This window comes from Schistocerca gregaria, chromosome 3 (assembly GCF_023897955.1).
Source record: "Schistocerca gregaria isolate iqSchGreg1 chromosome 3, iqSchGreg1.2, whole genome shotgun sequence".
Lineage (NCBI taxonomy): Eukaryota > Metazoa > Arthropoda > Insecta > Orthoptera > Acrididae > Schistocerca > Schistocerca gregaria.
Genome location: NC_064922.1, coordinates 605,982,361 through 606,005,025, shown reverse-complemented (window position 1 = coordinate 606,005,025; position 22,665 = coordinate 605,982,361). Strand labels below are relative to the sequence as shown.

Here is a 22,665-nt window from a genome sequence, read left to right as displayed (position 1 = left end):
TGGCCAAACGGCTACATTCGTGTAGGAAAAGGACATGATTAACGTACCACGAGTATTAGTCATCTCTACACTGTATAGAACAGTGGCAGCCACAGTTATACACTGTACATTGGTTTGTCGAACACGAATTTACATTTCGGTAAATGAAAACAGCGGTACATCACAGCACCATTTATACTAAGATGGTGTAGTCTGTGGTGCAATACATTACTTTGCTTTCCATATAAAATGCTGTTACGAGCAAAGCAGTAGTGTAAGACGTGGTTTCACTGAGAGGTAAGGATCAATCTTTTGCGAGATTGAGAATACATTATTTGTAAAAGATGTGCTTATTATCTCAATAGCAAACATGACTCACATTAAATAAATCTGTTTATGTATAAGACAAAAACTTGTAACAGAGTAAAGTTTGCAATGGTTATACATTATACAAAAACTACCATCTACTGTTAAATATCTTACAGAAATATACATTGGACAGTTGTCAGTCATAAGATTTATGTTTATAAAATACCGAGAGAACATTATCTCTCTACAACACACATTTCAGAATTTCTCAGACTGTTTAGAATGAACAGTTTCACTCGAGCATACGTTTTTGCACTGCAAAAATGTGTTCGTGTGAACAAGCACGTTAAACTTGTCCATTCTTCTGTCTTTGAAAGTATATCGAGTAGCGTTTTCTCTTTTCTTTTTTCCTTCCCTTAATACGGCACTGCAGTTTCCTGTATCCTGGAATGTCTTCCCTGTCTACCCTCATCGCGGATCTGAGTTATATGTGTAACAAAAATGACAAAGAACTTGGAAGGATGGGCGAGAGCCGTTTAAGCAGGGCTCCCAGTAAATCTGAGGCGGGCAGCAGTGGTGTGCGCATGTGGACTCGTCAGCACACGGGCGCAGAGCTCAGACGAAGACGCACACGATCGCCCACAGCATCCGAAGCAGCAGCAGCCACAGGCACGTGACTAGCCCGTAGTGCGCCCACTTCAACCTGCGAACACGCAAAGGAATTAGAACACAACTAGCTCCTTTTCACTTGCTTCTTAAACAAGCACGAAAATCAGTGTTGTCAGCAGAGTTATCTGATATCGAACTCCACGGTCAGTGGCACATGCGAATTTGGCTCTGTTAATGTGAATACAGTAGTGTTACCTAATCACTGGCGCTACAATCTGGAGGTCAAAAGTCCATGATGAATAAGCACACTTCGCATCTTAGCGAGGACATAACTTTACAAATATATTACTCCATTGTTCGCCAAAACGAAAAACTCTGAGCTTGAAAAAGATGCCGTTGAAGACGTGGTCATTTAAGACAGAACATAACCTTGGCCGGCCGGTGTGGCCGAGCGGTTCTAGGTGCTTCAGTCTGGAACCGCGCGACCACTACGGTCGCAGGTTCGAATCCTGCCTTGGGCATGGAGGTGTGATGTCCTTAGGTTAGTTAGATTAAAGTAGTTCTAAGTTCTAGGGGACTGATGACCTCAGATGGTAAGTCCCATAGTGCTCAGAGCCATTTTAACCATTTGAGCCATAACCTTGGATTCGGGAAGGATACGGATAGAAATCAACAGTGACTTTTCATAGTAATCATCCAAACATTCACCTTAGATGTTTAGGGAAATAACGAAAAACTGAATCTGGATAGCGGGACGGGAATTCGAATCGCCGACCTCCGGAATTTCAATCAATGTTTCACCACTGCGCCACCTCGCTCGGTGTCTGTACACAAAACATCGACATTCAACGCACGATCAAAGTGCAGTTTGAAATCAGAATTACCTGTATATGAATTACGACAATACTGGGGAAATCTGTTGAAGCCTCTCTATGTGATTCGTGGATCACTGAATCTGATGTTTCCAAACAGCCTACTGACATATGAAGGAAAGAGAGGACAAACATTAAAGTTTAATCGCACTAGTTCGTACTGGACAATGATGGCTTCATTATCGTCACAACTTTCACCTGAAGTGATTTAGAGGAACGACGGATAACTTGAACTAGGATGTCCGGACAGGAATTTTAACCTTGATAATTCTGAATACGTATTTAGCGTCTTATTAATGCTCGATCTGATGACTGCCGGGTTATCCGCATGATTTCATCTTTCGTTATAAAACTGGTTACGTGTATACGCGTTTAGCGTGTCATGCTGCAGGCATAATTTGTGTGACGATGTAGTAGCCTTCTGAAGTGGTCTAAGGCCACGAGGGCCAAGGAAAGTAAACTCGGATGAATGTGCACTAAGCAGTTGGCGTCAGCGGACAAGTCTCCCAAAGCTTCAGCGTGCGTTGATACAGTAGTTAGCACGTAGCGTTCGCTAGGAACTGTAGTCAAAGTCACATCCTGCAATAGTGATTTTGGTTTTCCGAAGGTTCCCTAAATATGTTAACGTGAATGCTGTGATGCCTGCTTTGAAAAAAGAACGACCGATTTTCTTCTCGGTCCTACGTCAGTTTCTTTTCAGTAATGACGTCGTTGTCGACGGAGTAGGTTTCGATCCTCTGTCAACTAATTTACTCATGTTAGTCAATTATATTTTGGTGTAAGGTTCATTTTGTGTGTGTTTGCCACTCTGCCCTGATCGTGTATTCGAAACAGAGAAACTATTGTTTACGATTATAAGGAGTCGTGAATGGTAAAATGGGCCTGCTGTTGTATTTGTGTGTAGTGTAATGGTAAATAACGATATCATCGAGCGAGTGCCGTAGTGTTTAATACAGTGGATTAGGATTACGGAAAAATGGAATTCAAATCCCTGTCCAGTCATTAAAATTTAGTACGTTCGCGATTTCTTCAAATCATTTCAAAAAAATCCCGAACGACTGCTTCACCTAGGCTACAAACAGGCTGATTCCTTCTTCCGTCTTTGACCATCTTGTCTAGTCCTCCTCTGAAAAGCTTAATAATTTTGCTTCACTAGTGTTTTCCCCAAATGGAATCTGTTATACTCGTATAAGCGCTGTAGTGTTACCGTTTTGAATTTTTGATAAAAAAAAGAGAATATAACTGTTTCATATACTACATGAAGTAGTAAAGGCAGCAGAGGATAAAGTGGGTAAAAAGACGAGGGCTGCTAGAAATCCTTGGGTAACACAAGAAATATTGAATTTAATTGAGGAAAGCCGAAAATATAAAAATGCAGTAAATGAAGCAGGCAAAAAGGAATACAAACGTCTGAAAAATGAGATCGACAGGAAGTGCAAAATGGCTAAGCAGGGATGGCTAGAGGACAAATGTAAGGATGTAGAAGCTTATCTCACTAGGGGTAAGATAGATACTGCCTACAGGAAAATTAAAGAGACCTTTGGAGAGAAGAGAACCACTTGCATGAATATCAAGAGCTCAGATGGAGACCCAGTTCTAAGCAAAGAAGGAAAAGTAGAAAGGTGGAAGGAGTATATAGAGGGTCTATACAAGGGCGATGTACTTGAGGACAATATTATGGAAATGGAAGAGAATGTAGATGAAGATGAAATGGGAGATATGATACTGCGTGAAGAATTTGACAGAGCACTGAAAGACCTGAGTCGAAACAAGGTCCCGGGAGTAGACAACATTCCATTAGAACTACTGACGGGCTTGGGGGAGCCAGTCCCGACAAAACTCTACCATCTGGTGAGCAAGATGTATGAGACAGGCGAAATACCCTCACACTTTAAGAAGAATATAATAATTCCAATCCCAAAGAAAGCAGGTGCTGACAGATGTGAAAATTACCGAACTATCAGTTTAATAAGTCACAGCTGCAAAATACTAACGCGAATTCTTTACAGACGAATGGAAAAACTGGTAGATGCGGACCTCAGGGAGGATCAGTTTGGATTCCGTAGAAATGTTGGAACACGTGAGGCAATACTGACCTTACGACTTATCTTAGAAGAAAGATTAAGGAAAGGCAAACCTACGTTTCTAGCATTTGTAGACTTAGAGAAAGCTTTTGACAATGTTGACTGGAATACTCTCTTTCAAATTCTGGAGGTGGCAGGGGTAAAATACAGGGAGCGAAAGGCTATTTACAATTTGTACAGAAACCAAATGGCAGTTATAAGAGTCGAGGGACATGAAAGGGAAGCAGTGCTTGGGAAGGGAGTGAGACAGGGTTTCAGTCTCTCCCCGATGTTATTCAATCTGTATATTGAGCAAGCAGTGAAGGAAACAAAAGAAACATTCGGAGTGGGTATTAAAATCCATGGAGAAGAAATAAAAATGTTGAGGTTCGCCGATGACATCGTAATTCTGCCACAGACAGCAAAGGACTTGGAAGAGCAGTTGAACGGAATGGATAGTGTCTTGAAAGGAGGATATGAGATGAACATCAACAAAAGCAAAACGAGGATAATGGAATGTAGTCAAATTAAATCGGGTGATGCTGAGGGAATTAGATTAGGAAATGAGTCACTTAAAGTAGTAAAGGAGTTTTGCTATTTAGGAAGTAAAATAACTGATAATGGTCGAAGTAGAGAGGATATAAAATGTAGATTGGCAATGGCAAGGAAAGCGTTTCTGAAGAAGAGAAATTTGTTAACATCGAATATAGATTTATGTATCAGGAAGTCGTTTCTGAAAGTATTTGTTTGGAGTGTAGCGATGTATGGAAGTGAAACCTGGACGATAAATAGTTTGGACAAGAAGATAATAGAAGCTTTCGAAATGTGGTGCTACAGAAGAATGCTGAAGATTAGATGGGTAGATCACGTAACTGATGAGGAGGTATTGAATAGGATTGGGAAGAAGAGAAGTTTGTGGCACAACTTGACTAGAAGAAGGGATCGGTTGGTAGGACATGGTTTGAGGCATCAAGGGATCACATATTTAGCATTGGAGGGCAGCGTGGAGGGTAAAAATCGTATAGGGAGACCAAGAGATGAATACACTAAGCAGATTCAGAAGGATGTAGGTTGCAGTAGGTACTGGGAGATGAAGCAGCTTGCACAGGATAGAGTAGCATGGAGAGCTGCATCAAACCAGTCTCAGGACTGAAGACAACAACAACAACAACAACATATACTACATTGATAACTGATTCTGTAAATGTACCCAAATAGTACTTCGTGAGAAGGGCGTTCAAGTTAGCAACATAGTACAAATTCCTTCGTGTCTTTTTTGATTCCGACTTATTGGCTATTCAGAAACAACCAAATAATGCCTGAGAACAGCTCTTATAAGGGTTCTGTGAACTAGTTTGTTCGATGATACGTAGAAGTTTCCGTAACTATACAAAGTGTTCATTCATCCATACTACAGCAGACTTTACCTGGAAGCTTTTCGTTCACGCTGTAAACCAGGGAACGAGGCACTCGCATTGTACTCCAATGGGGACGCGCTTTGGATATTCCCGTCGATGCTCAGTTTGTCTTGGATTTATTTTTCGTATTTACATTCATAAATAAATGGTTCAAATGACTCAAAGCACTATGGGACTTAACATCTGAGGTCATCAGTCCCCTAGACGTAGAACTACTTAGCCCTAACTAACCTAAGGACATCGCACACAGCCATGCCCAAGGCAGGATTAGAGCCTGCGACCGTAGCAGCAGCGCCGTTCCGGACTGAAGCGCATAAAACTGCTCGGCCACAGCGGCCGGCCATTCGTAAATAATTCTTGATCCCTATCGACGCATTAGAACACTGCAGCCGTTGAAACTGGAGGTAATTTATGACATTTCAAGATGTCTGACATCTCATCTTACGATGTTAAGATTTGTTAACGTGTTGTGAACATTGTTTCTTTACTAAGGCATTGCAGGATTTTGCAACAGGGAGGTACTGTAAAACGCCTTAAGTAAAAGATAAAGGTAAAAGGAAAATCATGTTCACAACGTTTAAATAAATGTAAACATGTGAGGATGGCATGAACTTGAAATGAATGTACTCTCAAAAATATGTATTTTGAGGTACAATTTGGTGGCATGGCCTGTCGGGAAAGGGGTCCGTTCATATCGGTGCGTTACCCCATAAACATTAACGTCGCGGACGCTGTAGGTTTGACTTTATGCGCCGGGAGCGCTGCGGTCCTGTCGCGTCACTTGACGAGGCGGCCCGCAAGCTTAAATATATACGTAAATAAGGCTAACTGGTCACCAAATGTTCCCCATGCCCGAAGTAAACGAAAGCAACTGAATGCCTTTCCGTATTTACGAACGTTATCTTGCACTAATGCATGTTTAATGCGAGCTGGCATTCACTGCAGTATATGGAAATTCTCGAGTCGTTACTTACCGTTTCTTAGCTATTAGCGTTTCCATTCGGTATCAGCATCGTCAATCGAGGATCTGAGTACCAGTCATTCTGTTTGACAAATCACACCCACTCTCTTCGATAGCAACGTACATTACGCTTCATACTGATGGGTACTTACCATCAGTATGATCCGTAATATAAATTGCGATCTACAAAAGTGTGTGTACTTAGTGACCTAGTTACATGCCACAATACTAAGTTTGAGATTTATTTAACCATGATGATCGTGGCTAAGCTCCGCGGCTGTGGACTAAATTACTTGAAGGAATATAGCAACTGGTTACTTTCTATATAGCCGGCCGCGGTGGTCTCGCGGTTCTGGGCGGGCAGTCCGGAACCGTGCGACTGCTATGGTCGCAGGTTCGAATTCTGCCTCGGGCATGGATGTGTGTGATGTCCTTAGGTTAGTTAGGTTTAAGTAGTTCTAAGTTCTAGGGGACTAATGACCACAGCAGTTGAGTCCCATAGTGCCCAGAGCCATTTGAACCATTTTTGAACTTTCTATATAATTTTGTTTATGCCAAGATGCATTTCGGGTTTCCATATACGTTAATAGGCATATAAACTTATATCTTCACCACTATTAAAATCGCATAGACTGCATTTTGAACTCTGCAGCTCTTTTATTATGTGCCTTATTTATGTAGCATTTATATATATAACACAGACACTTTGCTGTGCTGACGTGAGATAAGACTTAGGTCAGCCACATGGCGAACCTAAAAGTGTGTGTTACACGCACATAAATGCGAAACAAAAAGTTACAAGATATAACACAAAAAGCAGCTACATCGTTCAAAATACGGTTGATATAATAATGATGAAGATACAAATGTGTTACCGGTACGTCAATTGAAGATGGATGAAAATCCAAAACGCGTCGTCGCCTCAGTAGAGTTAAGTAAAAAGTCACTAATTGCACTATTTTTTCAAGTAACTTATTAGGTTGTACAATTGTTGAGTGCTTTTTGGGAACTTTTTCTGTTTTTCACATATTTCATATAGCTATGGAATTAGGTATAAACACTGTGACGCACATATACAGAAACGCGATTTCCACCGAATATGAAAATATTTAAATGAAACAAGCCACTGAAATGTATACAAGTGTTTATAATTTGTGTATTTTATGAATACTCAATGACCACATTCTACTGGCATAATTCTAAAGAAAATGCTCTTTCTTAAAATAAATGATCTGTACCACATTTTTAAAAATCTGTTTTAGGATATTATCAGGACGTGTATGTAAAAGTGATACACGAGAAAAGTTGTTGGGAAAACAATATCAACCCCACTCGCTGTTGATTGATCGATGCAAGCGTAGTGGTAAGAATTGTTACAGGTATATTCCACCACTACCCGAGGACTGTGGGATTTCTCCAGTAATTCGAGAGTGTGGTATCACGTATCGATAGCACCCCAGGGAAGTCAAAGTTGACAACGGAGTTGTAAGCTTCTTACACACGCCAATAGCAGTCGTGCAGTCGTGCGGGATCCACAATGGTGCACGCCCGCCGAGCCCCGCCTACACTGGCTCTGCCGGTCTGCCGCCGTGGTACAAGACGGCTGGCGGTACTCACACGGCCACTCCCACTCGAAGCCTCTTCACTGTGTGACGCTACGCAGACCCAGACTAGTCGCACGTATAACACCATCATTCAGAGAGCCTCTTCCCCGCTGCCTCTGTGACGAGTCTTAATACGCTCTGAGAAATACATGTTAAATAAATCTTCTGCTTGCTGTGTTATCTTGTTCCCTAATCATTTCTCCTCCTTTCCGGGCTTCCTATGACGACAGTAGCCACGCCACTCTGTAGCCCACCTTACCATACCTGCCAACTTTTGAAGAGGGGTGTAAAACCCTATTGCGTGACAAAAAAATCTAACGATTTTCCACATACCCCGGCTTGACGAAAATAATAATACGTCTGAGATACAAAATACAATAACTCATGCTTTAATCACGATATTTCAATGAAATCACGTCTACTTATATAATAGGTTGATGATTTGTAGATGAACATAACAATCAAGAAGAAATCCATGTCAAAAAGCAGCAGGCGTGGCGAATATTGGTTTGAAGCATACATATAAAGGGAATTCTTTGATAAATTAAGCAGATACGCGCTAATTAAAAGTGGTTTTCCAGAATAAAACACAGGCAATAAATAATGTAATACAAAATGCAAATCATATTCTAGTTCGACTTTAAAGTCATAGTTGTGGCCTTTTTAGCTTCCTGTTATGTTTTGTCATAAAAGGGACCACTACTCCTAGTCTTGAGAACAGAAAGACTCCAGAGATTCATTTGACATGGATGATCTAAAGTCTGTTCTTTTCTTTCTTCACAAGGCTGAAAGACCGCGCGGGATTAGCCGAGCGGTCTGAGGCGCTGCAGTCATGAACTGTACGGCTGGTCCCGGCGGAGGTTCGAGCCCTCCCTCGGGCATGGGTGTGTGTGTTTGTCCTTAGGATAATTTAGGTCAAGTAGTGTGTAAGCTTAGGGACCGATGACCTCAGCAGCTAAGTCCCATAAGATTTCACACACATTTGAACATTTTTTTGTTTTGGTGAGATTAGAGAGCATTACTCTAGGAATTCGGTTATACTTAAGAAATCCATCGACTCCACGAATTCTTGATATTTGTGCCCAACCGGAATCGTCTTTAGGATCTTTATTTGCAACCAATGTGTCGCGTACCTGAAGAGTTGTGAACTGTCTGATTCTCATTCACCACCTCACCTACAGTTTCATTCTCTTCCTTGCATAATATGATAGGAAACTTTTCCAAGAGAAAACGAATGGAAGAAAACTGTGCATCTTCAGTTTTGTCGAACCTAGCAACTTGAGCATGCTTCAACACATCATCCTTGAGTGGAAACTTGCTGATGATGTAGTCACAGGCAGTACAAAAGTAATTTCTCACTGATGAAAAGAAAAGGGATTTATATATATCCTAGAGATCATTCACTATATTTGAAGTATGAATGCCAATAACTAACTCATCACCACTTCTTTGATTTTGAATCAAGTTGTACTCAATTTCAAGCAACGATGAGCTTTTGACAATTTTGGGCTCGACAAAATTGGTGAACAACTGCTTTAGCAAATCAGAAGTTGTAACAAAAGGCGAACTTGTGGGGAAGAAGTCTGAAGGGCAACATTCAGTTTGTCAAACACATGAATAGTCACATGAAGAAAAGCGCAACGTTTCCAGACTTGTCAAAAAAGGCGTTGATTTTCTTGTTATCTTTCTTCGATGTAACATACCTTACGTGTTTGCCGCACTTCACATCATTACTTAAATCATTTCTTTCACCATGTGCAATACTAATTACACACTAACATATCGCGCAAAAGGCATATTCTTCCCCCTTTCTTGATTTTAGTATGCAAGAAAAATCAATAGAAAGTCTGGAGGTACTGTTTCTTGTTGGATTTATTCATGAATTCTACTATAGGAATGTAGCATATAAAAATGTCCGAGAACAAATGTCTCGATATGTTCTGAAGCATCGAAAGAACCTGCGTAACTGAAAGTCACATAAAATTATAACATAAACACTCAAGACAGTCACACTTCATTGAAACATGTCAAAGCGCGCAGAGTCTTAAACCATTAAACGAACACTATGCAGTTCTTGTGAACAAATAATATGCTCATCGTGAAAAACACACACACGCGCGCGCGCGGAACGAATGTAATCAGTCCATACGGTGTCAAAGAATATGGGTACAATCACAACAAGCGAACAGTGTGGAACAGAGTCCGTCGACGCTTAAGATTCACAAGGAAGAATTGTTATCCCGGCTTTAAATTCAACATCATACGGTTAAAAGCATCAGTTATATCAAGCAATAATTTATCGACTATCGTAGACTTACCTTCGACAGATGCAAACAATCGATTTTACGGAAGTGTATCGAATGTTAAAGTTTCAAATTTTTGTCCACGAAGTCGTAAAATGACACCGTCCATCCGTAAAATCGTAAAACGCTGCAATTTCCGTAAATTTTACAGATAAACTGTGAAGGTTGGCACGTTTGCCTGAACATTGCGTATGAAGTCGTACGCAACACAGAGACGCGGCGAAAGTGCGAGCTGCTGATTCGTTACGAAGGTATAGGGATTTGGCTACAACCAAAGGATCATAAAAGCAAGTAAAACTTCAGTGGTTAGGTGGTCACTAAAAAGACTGCATTTCTGTATTCCTGCTGCGAATTTTCGTAGATGCAAATGCCTTTCACAAGATGATTTCAGTATAGTGTAGAAATTTTCCTGGATGAGATTTTAGATATTGAATTTAATTGCCACTTAAAGTTGCGTGAGTGAACGTAATTATGCTTTTCCACAGTATCTGGAAGGTACTGTAATTACTAGTATTCGTTAAGCTCATTTGCTTTCATTTAACGATTAAATAATTATATTGCGCCGATACATTGTTGTGATTCGTTTTGAAATTGAGTGACTTGAGTCATTTGCAAGATTGAGTCATTATACTGTCAAGGCGGAACTTCTTACGAGTTCCCTTACAGACCTTACAGATATATTTTCCTGTTGGGTGTGAATGTGGAATGAGACTGCTGATACGACCGTCGGTATGCAAATGATTTATTTCTGAAAGTGTTCTGTTGTGCGGGGGCGATTAACATGACAGTAATCGACAAAAAGTCGCGTCGCTAACAGTCAAAGCATTCTAACTGGTTGTACAGCTCCAGTTGAAGACTTATTTGATAGAGCTGTCCTCGCTATTCTATCCTTTGCAAGCGACTTCATCCCTGCATAACTACTGCAACCTACATATTTTTGAATCTGCGTACTCCACTAAACTCTAGCGCTTTCTATATAGTTTTACGCCACACACCTTCCTCCACTTCCAAACTGACGATTCGTGTAGGCTGTGTCCTATCAATCGATCTCATCGTGTTCTCAAGTTCTATCATATAATGTTTTTCTTCCCAGCACCTCGTCAGTAGTAATTGGACCTAACAATCTGATCTTCAGTATTATCGTGTAGCACCAGATTTCAAAAGGTTCTCGTCTCATCGTGTCTAAGCTGCTTCTCGTCCACGTTTCACTTCCGCACAGAGCTGTTTCTCTAGACAAGTTACTACAGAAGAGATTTCCCAATACCCTTTGTAAGTCAGAAGAGAACAAGTTTCGTCTCTGGAAAGGCAAAATAAAGCATACACTGACTTGACAAAAGTAATGGGATATCTCCTAATATCGTGTCAGACCTCGTTTTGGTCGTAGTGTAGAAACTCGACATGTAATGGACTCAACAAGTCGCTGGAAGTCCGTGCAGAAATATTGAGCATCCTGCCTCTATAGTTATCCAAAATTGCGAAAGTGTTACCGTTGCAAGATTTTGTGCAAGAACTGGCCTCTCGCTTATGCCCCTTAAATGTTCGACGGGAATCAAGTCGGGCTATCTGGTTGGCCAGATAATTCGCTCCAGATATTCTTCAAATCAATCGTCAACAATTGTGACTCAGTGACACGGATCTTGTCGTCCATAGAAATTCCAAAGATGAATGGCTACAAATGGTCTGCAAGTAGCTGAACATAGCCACTTCCAGCCAACGATCGGTTCAATTAGACCAGAGGACCCAGTCCACACAATTATCTAGCCACCACCAGCTTGCACAGTGCCTTGTTGGCAACTTGGGCCAATGGCTTTGTGGGGTCTGCGCCACACTCGCACCCTACCATCAGCCCTCGCCAACTGAAATCGGGCTCATCAGCCCTGGCCAAGGTTTTCCAGTCGTTTAGGGTCCAATCGATATGGTCACGAGCCCAGGAGAGGCGCTGCAGGTGCTGTAGTGCTGTTAGCAAGGACACTCGCGTCGGTCGTCTGCTGCCACAGCCCATAACGCTAAATTTTGCCGCAGTGCCAACGGATACGTTCTTCGTACGTCCCACATTGATTTCTGCGGTTGTTTCACGTAGTGTTTCTTGTCTGTTAGCACTAAAAACTCTACACAAACGCTGCTCTGGGACTTTTAGTAAGTTTGGTATTCTCGGGACACTCTTGACACTGTGGATCTCATATTGAATTCCCTAACGATTACCGAAATGGAATGTCGCATCCGCCTAGCTCCAACTACCATTCCGCGTTTAAAGTCTGATAATTCCCGTCGTGCGACAATAATCACCTCCGAAACCTCATCATGTGATCACCTGAGTAGAAACGACAGCTCCGCCAATGCACTGCCCTATCCTTCCTTGAATGCTGGATACTATCGTCATCTCTACAAGTGCATATCGCAATCCCACGACTTTGGTCACCTCAGTGTGTTGTTACATTCTCCGTCTCGGGTGGTGTGTGGAATGGGCAGAGAGCTGGTGCAGGCGCTGCTCTGTCCAGAGGGTGTGGACGCAGACTCACTTGCGGTAGTACTTGCGCGCCGCGGGCAGCGTGTCGAACGAATCCTTGAGCAGGTAGAGCCGCATGCCGGGGATGAAGCCGGCGACCGCGTCCTCCCAGTCCAGGTCGGCGATGTTGAAGGGGAACAGCTTCTGCTCGCGCACGCTCAGCGAGCGCCACATGCGCAGCGTCTCGTCGTCACGGAAGTTCCACGACTGCGTGCAGAAGTACGCAATCACGTCCGTGAACTTGTGGATCTTCCGGTACGCCTTCAGCATCCTGCGAGAGGAGAAAAAGTTAGTGAACGACATGCGACTCACAAAACGTATACACTTAGTATCACGAAACGAGTGGCAAGTTAGGTGCGATGATGAGTTACTCTAGCATTTTGCAATCGGGTACAGTATTTACAGAATATGAAATGGCAAAGATCAGAGAAAAGTGCCAATAATTATTATAATAATGATTGACAACTGATCTCCCTCAGTGGATTGAACATTTTAATTTATTTAGCTCTGCACTAGCCAGAAATTAATTAATTATCACTTCGAAAAAAATCTGGTATCTAATTAGTTTTTCGAATATCTTGTTACTCACGCCGGATCTTATTGATCTTCACTGTCATTAAGGATTGCTGGAGAAGAACGCAACCACCCACAAATACTTTAAAAAATTCATTTTAATGACGTTACCAATTTAGAGTATCACGCATATCTTCAGATGGCTAACTATCCCATTCACAATAATGGATTTCTCACTAGCACGTCGTCCGCGTCTGCACTGCACAAGAATATTAGAGCATTTAGCACCACTTCATGTGCTCTGTATCTCGAAAAAAAATGAGAATGGGCGTGCATTCGAAAAGATATTAAATGAAACTGTTGTATATACAGGCTGTCCCAGAAATGTTACGACAAACCTCCAGGAGTCGTAGAGGGTTTCTTGAGGAACAAATCGTGCATAGGACCCAGTGACCAGAAACTGTCATCCAACAATGGTACAGACTGTCAGAGTTAAAGCCTGCTGGCTACCACTACGCCACCCTTCGGCAGCAACGTTTCTTTGTACACTAACGGACTGTAGCGGAACATTTCTCTATGTTGGTTGCTATTCAGTGACCGTGACTGATTGCCATGGCTGTAAATGATGCTCCATTGCCTTCTTCCATAACAGTTTCGTGCATGGATTTCGATCTGTAGTTTACTTTTCTAGTGAAACATTACAAAATCTCCAATGTTTTTCAGTATATCTAATAAGGCAACAGAACATCTCACTCTTTGGAGATAAAGCCCTTCTGCATAGCAACTAGCTCCATCTCCTCCGCTGGCGATCGTGGAAATCAGGCGCATTCACTGAATGACAAACAGCATTGCGTGACGTTTCGATTATGGTCCGTCAGCGGATGGGGTCACTTTTGCTGCCTGAGGGGTGGCCTAGCGACAGGCGCCAGTAAATATAACTTTGGCAGTATAGGGCATCGCTGAATGACGTTTCTGGACATGTGTTCCTATCCTCGATTTGTTCCTCAGGACATCCTCTGCAAACCCTCGAAGTTTGTCGCAACATTTATGGGACAACTTGTCTTATATATAAGTTGCAACAGACAGCAATGTGTATTGCTTTGGTCCATTACACTTTTTCAGAATGATCCACAGAGTGTTTGCTCAGCCTGTACGTAAGTTTCAATACATATCTTTTCAAATACAGACGCATTATTATTTTTTTATCCACACAGCACACAAAGGTGCGCAAAATGCTCAAATATTCTTGTGCAGCTCAGGAACAGATGTCATGGTGCTGATGCATTACTGTGATTGGAAAATTAGCCACGTGAAGATCGACATAATGTTTCAAAACCAATAACCCCATAAAAATAAAGCTTTTAAAAAGTATATGTGGCAGGTTGTGATCTTCAAGAACAATTATTTTTCCGCTAGAGGAGGCAAAACAACATGGCGCAGTTCAATGATACTGTGGAGCATCGTGTGGTTATTTGTTTTCTGAATTTGAAGAGAACTACGCTGCAACTATTCAAGAAAGGACATATTGCAGCACCATCATATGAAACAGTGATTAATTGGCGCAGACGCTGCCCTTGTGATCAAACAAGTCTGCATGACGAAGAACAACGATGCGGCGGACTACCTCTATGTGGCGACCCGACGATTTCAAAAGAAATGGAGGTCCTGGTGTTCGAAAGTCGTAGTATAAGAACCGAGGCGCTACTGGAAAAACAAAAAAATAAGGTCATGGATACTCATCCATGAATATCTTGCACGCAGTTTTGAATGTGGAGAAATTCGGTTGCGACTGCTGAAATTAAAGCCCACTCTATCGAGGCGACAGTGGAAATTTGCAGCTGTGTCATGCCAATACAGTTGACTTCTTTAGCCGCCCAATGACAGTGAACCAGCGCTCGGTGTACCACTGTGAAGACGAGTCAAAGGAACAAAGAAAACAGGGGAAACATGCGGATGCGCCAGCGCCTTAAAAGGGCGAAGATCCAAACATCTTAGAGCCAGATGACGCTGAATACTTTTTGTGATTGTTATGATGTGGTGCTAACGGGTCACGCTCGTACGGGGCATAGCGTCACAGAAGTATACTACAGAGAAGTCCTGTATGAAGAAACTTGCGAAAAAATTGGTCACTCATAGCACAGAAAACTGACCAAGGTCATCGACAAAGAATTATTTGGCAAGAAGAATTTGAGAAGGTGATGTTGGTTAGAGGGAAACAGGTTGAGGAACAAGCATCTGTCAACGTTCCTGCGAATAAGAATACGGTGGATCAGTGCTGGCGGAGCACCTATGAACCCCCTCTGTTGAACAGTGTGTGAAATCTGCGTTATTACGTCACTAGTGGCTTGAGACATCTTGTACTACTCCTACAACACAGAAGTGAAACATGGATTATCTGAGAAAAACAAAAATAGAAGTTGGTGAATTGCAGTTTCAAGGAGTCCGCAGGTGATGTACGAAAAGATATATTATTAGAGATCAAGACATTCACGAACAGTTAAATGCAAAATTCTTGATGTATACAATAAAACACAGACAGTAATGGTGTTTCCATCTCCAGCGAACGATGATAGGAGAATCCCAAAATTTGTGACACAACACCAACCAAGGGGCAAAAGGGACATGGGTCCACCAAAAATGCGGTCAACATTGAAACAAGATGTTTTACCTATTTACTGCTTAGAAGATGGCGATGATGGCCATCGTCAATCATTGTCAGATGTGAATCCAGCGGGTAACTCATAGGAAAGAAAAGTGAATTCTATGAGAATTTTATTACTGCAACTTCTGTATATCGCTCCACACTGGAGGATCCCTCCCATAGAACGTGGCCACCGGGAATGGAGTATCTGCAGTAACAATAACTCCCTTTTCAGTATGCTGAGGGTCTCTCAAAGGACTTCATAGATAGGCACTATTCCTCAGGCCTAGTTCACGAACGATGCCATATCCCCACACACACCGAATCCTGTGACCATCTCCAAGAACCAGCTACAAAGGAGCATCTTCTTCATCACTCAATACCATTTCAAACTGAAATAACTGAATCACATCTGTCTGAGGCAAGGCTTCGATTATTCCTTATCATGGCCCGAAATGAGGGACATCCTACCCAAGATCCTTCCCAACGCTCCTAAAGTGGGTTTTGTCGCTCATCAAATCTCCACAACATCTTAGTCCATCCCTATGCCATTCCCTATAGCCAGTCCCTTCTCACAGGGATCATATCCCTGCGGAATATCAAGGTGCAAGACCTGCGCAACCCACCCATCCAGCAGTTCCTGTTCCAGTCCTGTCATAGGCTTATTCCACCCCCTCAGAGGCCAGGCCACCTGTGAAAGCAGCCATGTCATATACCAGCTTGCTGCAATCATGGAACAGCGTTTTATATTGATATGACTACGAACCAGCCGTCCAAGAGGATGAATGGCCACTGCCAAATTGTGGGCAAGAGCAAAACAGAACAACCTGTGGTACTACATGCAGCTGAACATAACATGCTTGATTTCAATGGATGCTTCACATCCTAGACCACCTGGATCCTTTTCCCCACCACTAACTTTTCTGATCTGTACAGATAAGAGTTATTCTGACAACACACTCTCCATTCCTAGAATTATTCTGGATTGAAGTTACAGTAATCTAATGTTCCTACAGCGTCCACCCAAACATTTCCACTCACTCTGTCCTATCACTTCCTCCAAAATAACGTCCTCCCATACTCATTGTATAGTGCTCTCTGTCAACACACCCGCCAGTCTTTTTCCTTTCTCTGCTCCTCTTCTTTTTCAATATCCATTACCCACTCTCCCTACCTCATCCACAGCCTCCCAACAATGCTCTTGGTAGACTTGTCCTGCAGCCATCTACTCCCTGCATGCTACACCAGGCAGCGTTCACTTCACTTCCCCTACCCACACCTTGCTATCGCTTCTCCTTTCCCAACCCACTCAGGATTGAAACTTCCTGGCAGATTAAAACTGTGTGCCGGACGAGACTCGAACTTGGGACCTTTGCCTTTCGCGGGCAATTGCTCTACTATCTGAGCTACCCAATCACGACTCACACCTCGTCCTCACAGCTTTACTTCTGCCAGTACCTCGTCTCCTACCTTCCAAACTTAACAGAAGCTCTCCTGTGAACCTTGCAGAACTAGCACTCCTGAAAGAAAGAATATTGCGGGGACATGGCTTAGCCACAGCCTAGGGGATGTTTCCAGAATGAGATTTTCACTCTGCAGCGTAGTGTGCGCTGATATAAAACTTCCCTGCAGATTAAAACTGTGTGCCGGACCGAGACTCGAACTCGGGACCTTTGCCTTTCGCGAGCAAGAGCTCTACCACACAGGATTGCTGCTTTTATTTATTATTTATTTATTTATTTATTTATTGTTCCGTGGGACCAAATTAAGGAGAAATCTCCATTGTCATGGAACGAGTCAATACATGAAATTATAACACGACAGTAGAAACAGATAAAATGAAATATGAAAAATATATTCAGACGACAAGTCGTAAGTTTAAATAAAGAAAATCAACAATGTAACACTGGAATTTGCTTAATTTTTTAGCTCTTCCAGGAGCTCCTCGACAGAATAGAAGGAGTGAGCCATGAGGAAACTCTTCAGTTTGGACTTAAAAGACTTTGGGCTACTGCTAAGATTTTTGAGTTCTTGTGGTAGCTTATTGAAAATGGATGCAGCAGAATACTCCGCTCCTTTCTGCACAAGAGCCAAGGAAGTGCATTCCACATACAGATTTGATTTCTACCTAGTATTAACTGAGTGAAAGCTGCTAACTCTTGGGAATAGGCTAGTATTGCTAACAACCAACGACATTAAAAAATGGTTCAAATGGCTCTGAGCACTATGGGACTTAACTTCTAAGGTCATCAGTCGCCTAGAACTTAGAACTACTTATAACTAACTAACCTAAGGACATCATACACATCCATGCCCAAGGCAGGATTCGCACCTGCGACCATAACAGTCGCGCGGTTCCAGACTGTAGCGCCTAGGACCGCTCGGCCACGCCGGCCGGCCAAACGAAATTAAAGAAAATATATACTGCGAGGGCAATGTCAGAATTCCCAGACTATTGAATAGGGATCGACAAGAGGTTCTCGAACTTACACCACATATAGCTCGAAAAGCCTGTTTTTGAGCCAAAAATACCCTTTTTGAATCAGAAGAATTACCCCAAAAAATAATACTATACGATATAAGCGTATGAAAATATGCGATGTAGACTACTTTTCGTGTTGAACTGTCACTTATTTCAGATACTGTTCTGATGGTAAATAAAGCAGCATTTAGTTTCTGAACAAGATCCTGGACATGGGCTTTCCACAACAGCTTACTATCTATCCGAACGCCTATGAACTTGAACTGTTCCGTCTCCCTTATAATATGCCCATTCTGTCTGATCAAAATATCGGTTCTTGTTGTATTGTGAGTTACAAACTGTAAAAACTGAGTCTAGCATCAAATTGTTTTCCACAAGCCACGAACTTATTTCATGAACTACATTATTTGATACTGTTTCAATATTACACGCAAGATACTTCACTACCAAGCTGGTGTCATCAGCAAACAGAAATATTTTTGAATCACCTGTAATACTAGAAGGCATATCATTTATATAAATAAGAAACAGCAGTGGCCCCAGCACTGACCCTTGGGGAGCGCCCCACTTCACAGAGCCTCATTGCGACTGAACATCACTACCACTCTATATTGCGGAGAATTACCTTCTGCTTTCTGTTCTTAAAGTAAGAGGCGAACCAATTGTAAGCTGCACCCCTTACTCCATAATGGTCCAACTTCTGCAGTAATCCAGAATGAGATTTTCACTCTGCAGCGGAGTGTGCGCTGATATGAAACTTTCTGGCAGATTAAAACTGTGTGCCCGACCGAGACTCGAAATCGGGACCTTTGCCTTTCGCGGGCAAGTGCTCTACCAACTGAGCTACCGAAGCACGACTCACGTCCGGTACTCACAGTTTTACTTCTGCCAGTATCCGTCTCCTACCTTCCAAACTTTACAGAAGCTCTTCTGCGAAACTTGCAGAACTAGCACTCCTGAAAGAAAGGATATTGCGGAGACATGGCTTAGCCACAGCCTGGGGGATGTTTCCAGAATGAGATTTTCACTCTGCAGCGGAGTGTGCGCTGATATGAAACTTTCTGGCAGATTAAAACTGTGTGCCCGACCGAGACTCGAACTCGGGACCTTTGCCTTTCGCGGGCAAGTGCTCTACCAACTGAGCTACCGAAGCACGACTCACGTCCGGTACTCACAGTTTTACTTCTGCCAGTATCCGTCTCCTACCTTCCAAACTTTACAGAAGCTCTTCTGCGAAACTTGCAGAACTAGCACTCCTGAAAGAAAGGATATTGCGGAGACATGGCTTAGCCACAGCCTGGGGGATGTTTCCAGAATGAGATTTTCACTCTGCAGCGGAGTGTGCGCTGATATGAAACTTTCTGGCAGATTAAAACTGTGTGCCCGACCGAGACTCGAACTCGGGACCTTTGCCTTTCGCGGGCAAGTGCTCTACCAACTGAGCTACCGAAGCACGACTCACGTCCGGTACTCACAGTTTTACTTCTGCCAGTATCCGTCTCCTACCTTCCAAACTTTACAGAAGCTCTTCTGCGAAACTTGCAGAACTAGCACTCCTGAAAGAAAGGATATTGCGGAGACATGGCTTAGCCACAGCCTGGGGGATGTTTCCAGAATGAGATTTTCACTCTGCAGCGGAGTGTGCGCTGATATGAAACTTTCTGGCAGATTAAAACTGTGTGCCCGACCGAGACTCGAACTCGGGACCTTTGCCTTTCGCGGGCAAGTGCTCTACCAGAGCACTTGGTAGAGCACTTGCCCGCGAAAGGCAAAGGTCCCGAGTTCGAGTCTCGGTCGGGCACACAGTTTTAATCTGCCAGAAAGTTTCATATCAGCGCACACTCCGCTGCAGAGTGAAAATCTCATTCTGGAAACATCCCCCAGGCTGTGGCTAAGCCATGTCTCCGCAATATCCTTTCTTTCAGGAGTGCTAGTTCTGCAAGTTTCGCAGAAGAGCTTCTGTAAAGTTTGGAAGGTAGGAGACGGATACTGGCAGAAGTAAAACTGTGAGTACCGGACGTGAGTCGTGCTTCGGTAGCTCAGTTGGTAGAGCACTTGCCCGCGAAAGGCAAAGGTCCCGAGTTCGAGTCTCGGTCGGGCACACAGTTTTAATCTGCCAGAAAGTTTCATATCAGCGCACACTCCGCTGCAGAGTGAAAATCTCATTCTGGAAACATCCCCCAGGCTGTGGCTAAGCCATGTCTCCGCAATATCCTTTCTTTCAGGAGTGCTAGTTCTGCAAGTTTCGCAGAAGAGCTTCTGTAAAGTTTGGAAGGTAGGAGACGGATACTGGCAGAAGTAAAACTGTGAGTACCGGACGTGAGTCGTGCTTCGGTAGCTCAGTTGGTAGAGCACTTGCCCGCGAAAGGCAAAGGTCCCGATTTCGAGTCTCGGTCGGGCACACAGTTTTAATCTGCCAGAAAGTTTCTGCAGTAATGTTTTGTGGTCAACACAGTCAAAAACCTTTGTTAAATCAAAGAAAACACCTAGCGTTCGCAACCTTTTATTTAATTCGTCAAAAACCTCACAGAGAAAAGAGAATATAACATTTTCAGTTGTTAAACCATTTCTAAAACCAAATTGTTCATTTGACAGCAAATTATGTGAATTTAAGTTCTCCAGTAACCTTGTATATACAACCTTCTCGATAACTTTAGCAAACACCAATGGTATAGAAATAGGTCTAAAGTTGTCAACATTATCCCTGTCTCCCTTTTTATAAAGTGGCTTCACTACAAAGTATTTTAATCGGTCAGGAAACCGACCACTCCTAAAGGAAAAGTTACAGATATGGCTAAGTACTGGGCTAACATACACAGAACAATACTTCAGTATTCTGGTAGATACCCCGTCATATCCATGAGAGTTTTTGGTATTTAGTGATTTAATTATTAAGTCAATCTCTCTCTTGTCAGTATCATGGAGGAGTATTTCAGGTAACAGTCTTGGAACACTTTTTTTTTCTAAGAACGCTATATGATTCCCTGTTGGGACTAGGATTCTATTTAGTTCACTTGCTATATTCAGAAAGCGATTTGCATTTTGACCACAGAGAACCTTGGTAATGGTGATGTGTGCATGAGATGTGCTTGCTTGTGTGAATGTGTGTGTGTGTGTGTGTATTTTCTTTTCTGCCGAAGCCTTTTGGCCAAAAGTTCAATGTCGTACAGTGTTTTCGCTGTGTGATACGGCGAGTAGCAATCTATCTCTTTTATAATATTGCTGATGTTCTGACCTGGACTTCCCATTCCTGCCAGATCATAACTTGAAACAGGATGTTTTTTAGGGAAAATGATGCATGGTTCTTGCTGTTAGTCGACACGTAGGAGTCTAAACCTCGTTATTACGTGGGTGAAACTATAATGAAAATGTCAATGGTCCCGCAACCCTCGTAAAAATGCAACAAAGCAGAAACTTAAAATGAGCGATTGCCTTTTTTAAGAGGCTGGTAAGAGTTTCTAGGACAGCGAGAGTCGACGGTAGAAAATTAAAACTCCTTCGCCACTTTGCTAGAGCGAGTAAATAGTAGAGTGAGTTCTACAGCCTTTGCTGTATCTGCCAAAATCTCTGTGAGCTCAGATGATAAACGCACATCAAAGCCGTCCGGGATGGCTGAGCGGTTCTAGGCGCTACAGTCTGGAACCGCGCGACCGCTACGGTCGCAGGCTCGAATCCTGCCTCGGGCATGGATATGTGTGATATCCTTAGGTTAGTTAGGTTTAAGTAGTTCTAAGTTCTAGGGGACTGATGACCTCAGATGTTAAGTCCCATAGTGCTCAGAGCCATTTGAACCATTTTTTCGCACATCAAAGAGTGTTGGGTTACAAACATGACGTTGAGTTAGAAAGCGGCGCATCGTGGTTTGTTTCAGTGGGAGCAGTCTCACTGGATCCCTATCTTTTTACATGTGTCTTACAAATTGTTGTAGTCGATGCAGAGCTCTATAATAACACGTAAACATAATCTAGTTATCAATTGTAAATTTTGAAGTAGCTGTGCTGTCTCTGTGCGTGGGAGTGAATACCTTCGCATTGGACAAGACATTTCCTTTATGCGTCTATTACTGTATAATGCACAATATCCTTTAGCAAACGCAGACATCGTCTGCAGGTGTCATAGCGACAATTAGGAATTAACGTATAGAGAAACCACTATAGCTCACGTATCATTTGCGTTTTGATTGCTACTTTAATTTTGCAAACGAGAGTATCTTCATAGCCTTGATGGAAACACAGAGGTTTAGAGCTACGCTTAGCGCCGTTGTCAGACACAACAAGTTTCTTACAGGTAAATAGCGGTAACATCGTGCTGCTGTGGTATTTTGAAATAATTATATTCCTCGCGTGTCAGGTAATGGACACCCACTTGATGGACTGTGGGAGGCGATTGTAAACGAAGCTGCTAC

The 22,665-nt window shown here is 42.7% G+C and overlaps 1 protein-coding gene across 3 annotated transcripts in view; it reads right to left on the bottom strand.

Annotated features, from left to right (window-relative positions):
- Positions 1–354: 354 nt before the first annotated feature.
- The window catches only part of LOC126353851 (fatty acyl-CoA reductase wat-like), a 221,693-nt gene continuing 199,382 nt past the window's right edge, over positions 355–22,665 (bottom strand). For all 3 annotated transcript variants that reach the window (XM_050003008.1, XM_050003009.1, XM_050003007.1), the window contains 2 exons: positions 12,638–12,895; positions 355–991 (listed from right to left, as the gene is read on the bottom strand). In XM_050003008.1, coding sequence (XP_049858965.1) covers positions 904–991; positions 12,638–12,895 — 346 coding nt within the window. In that variant the 3' untranslated portion in view covers positions 355–903. The remainder of the gene's footprint in view (positions 992–12,637; positions 12,896–22,665) is intronic.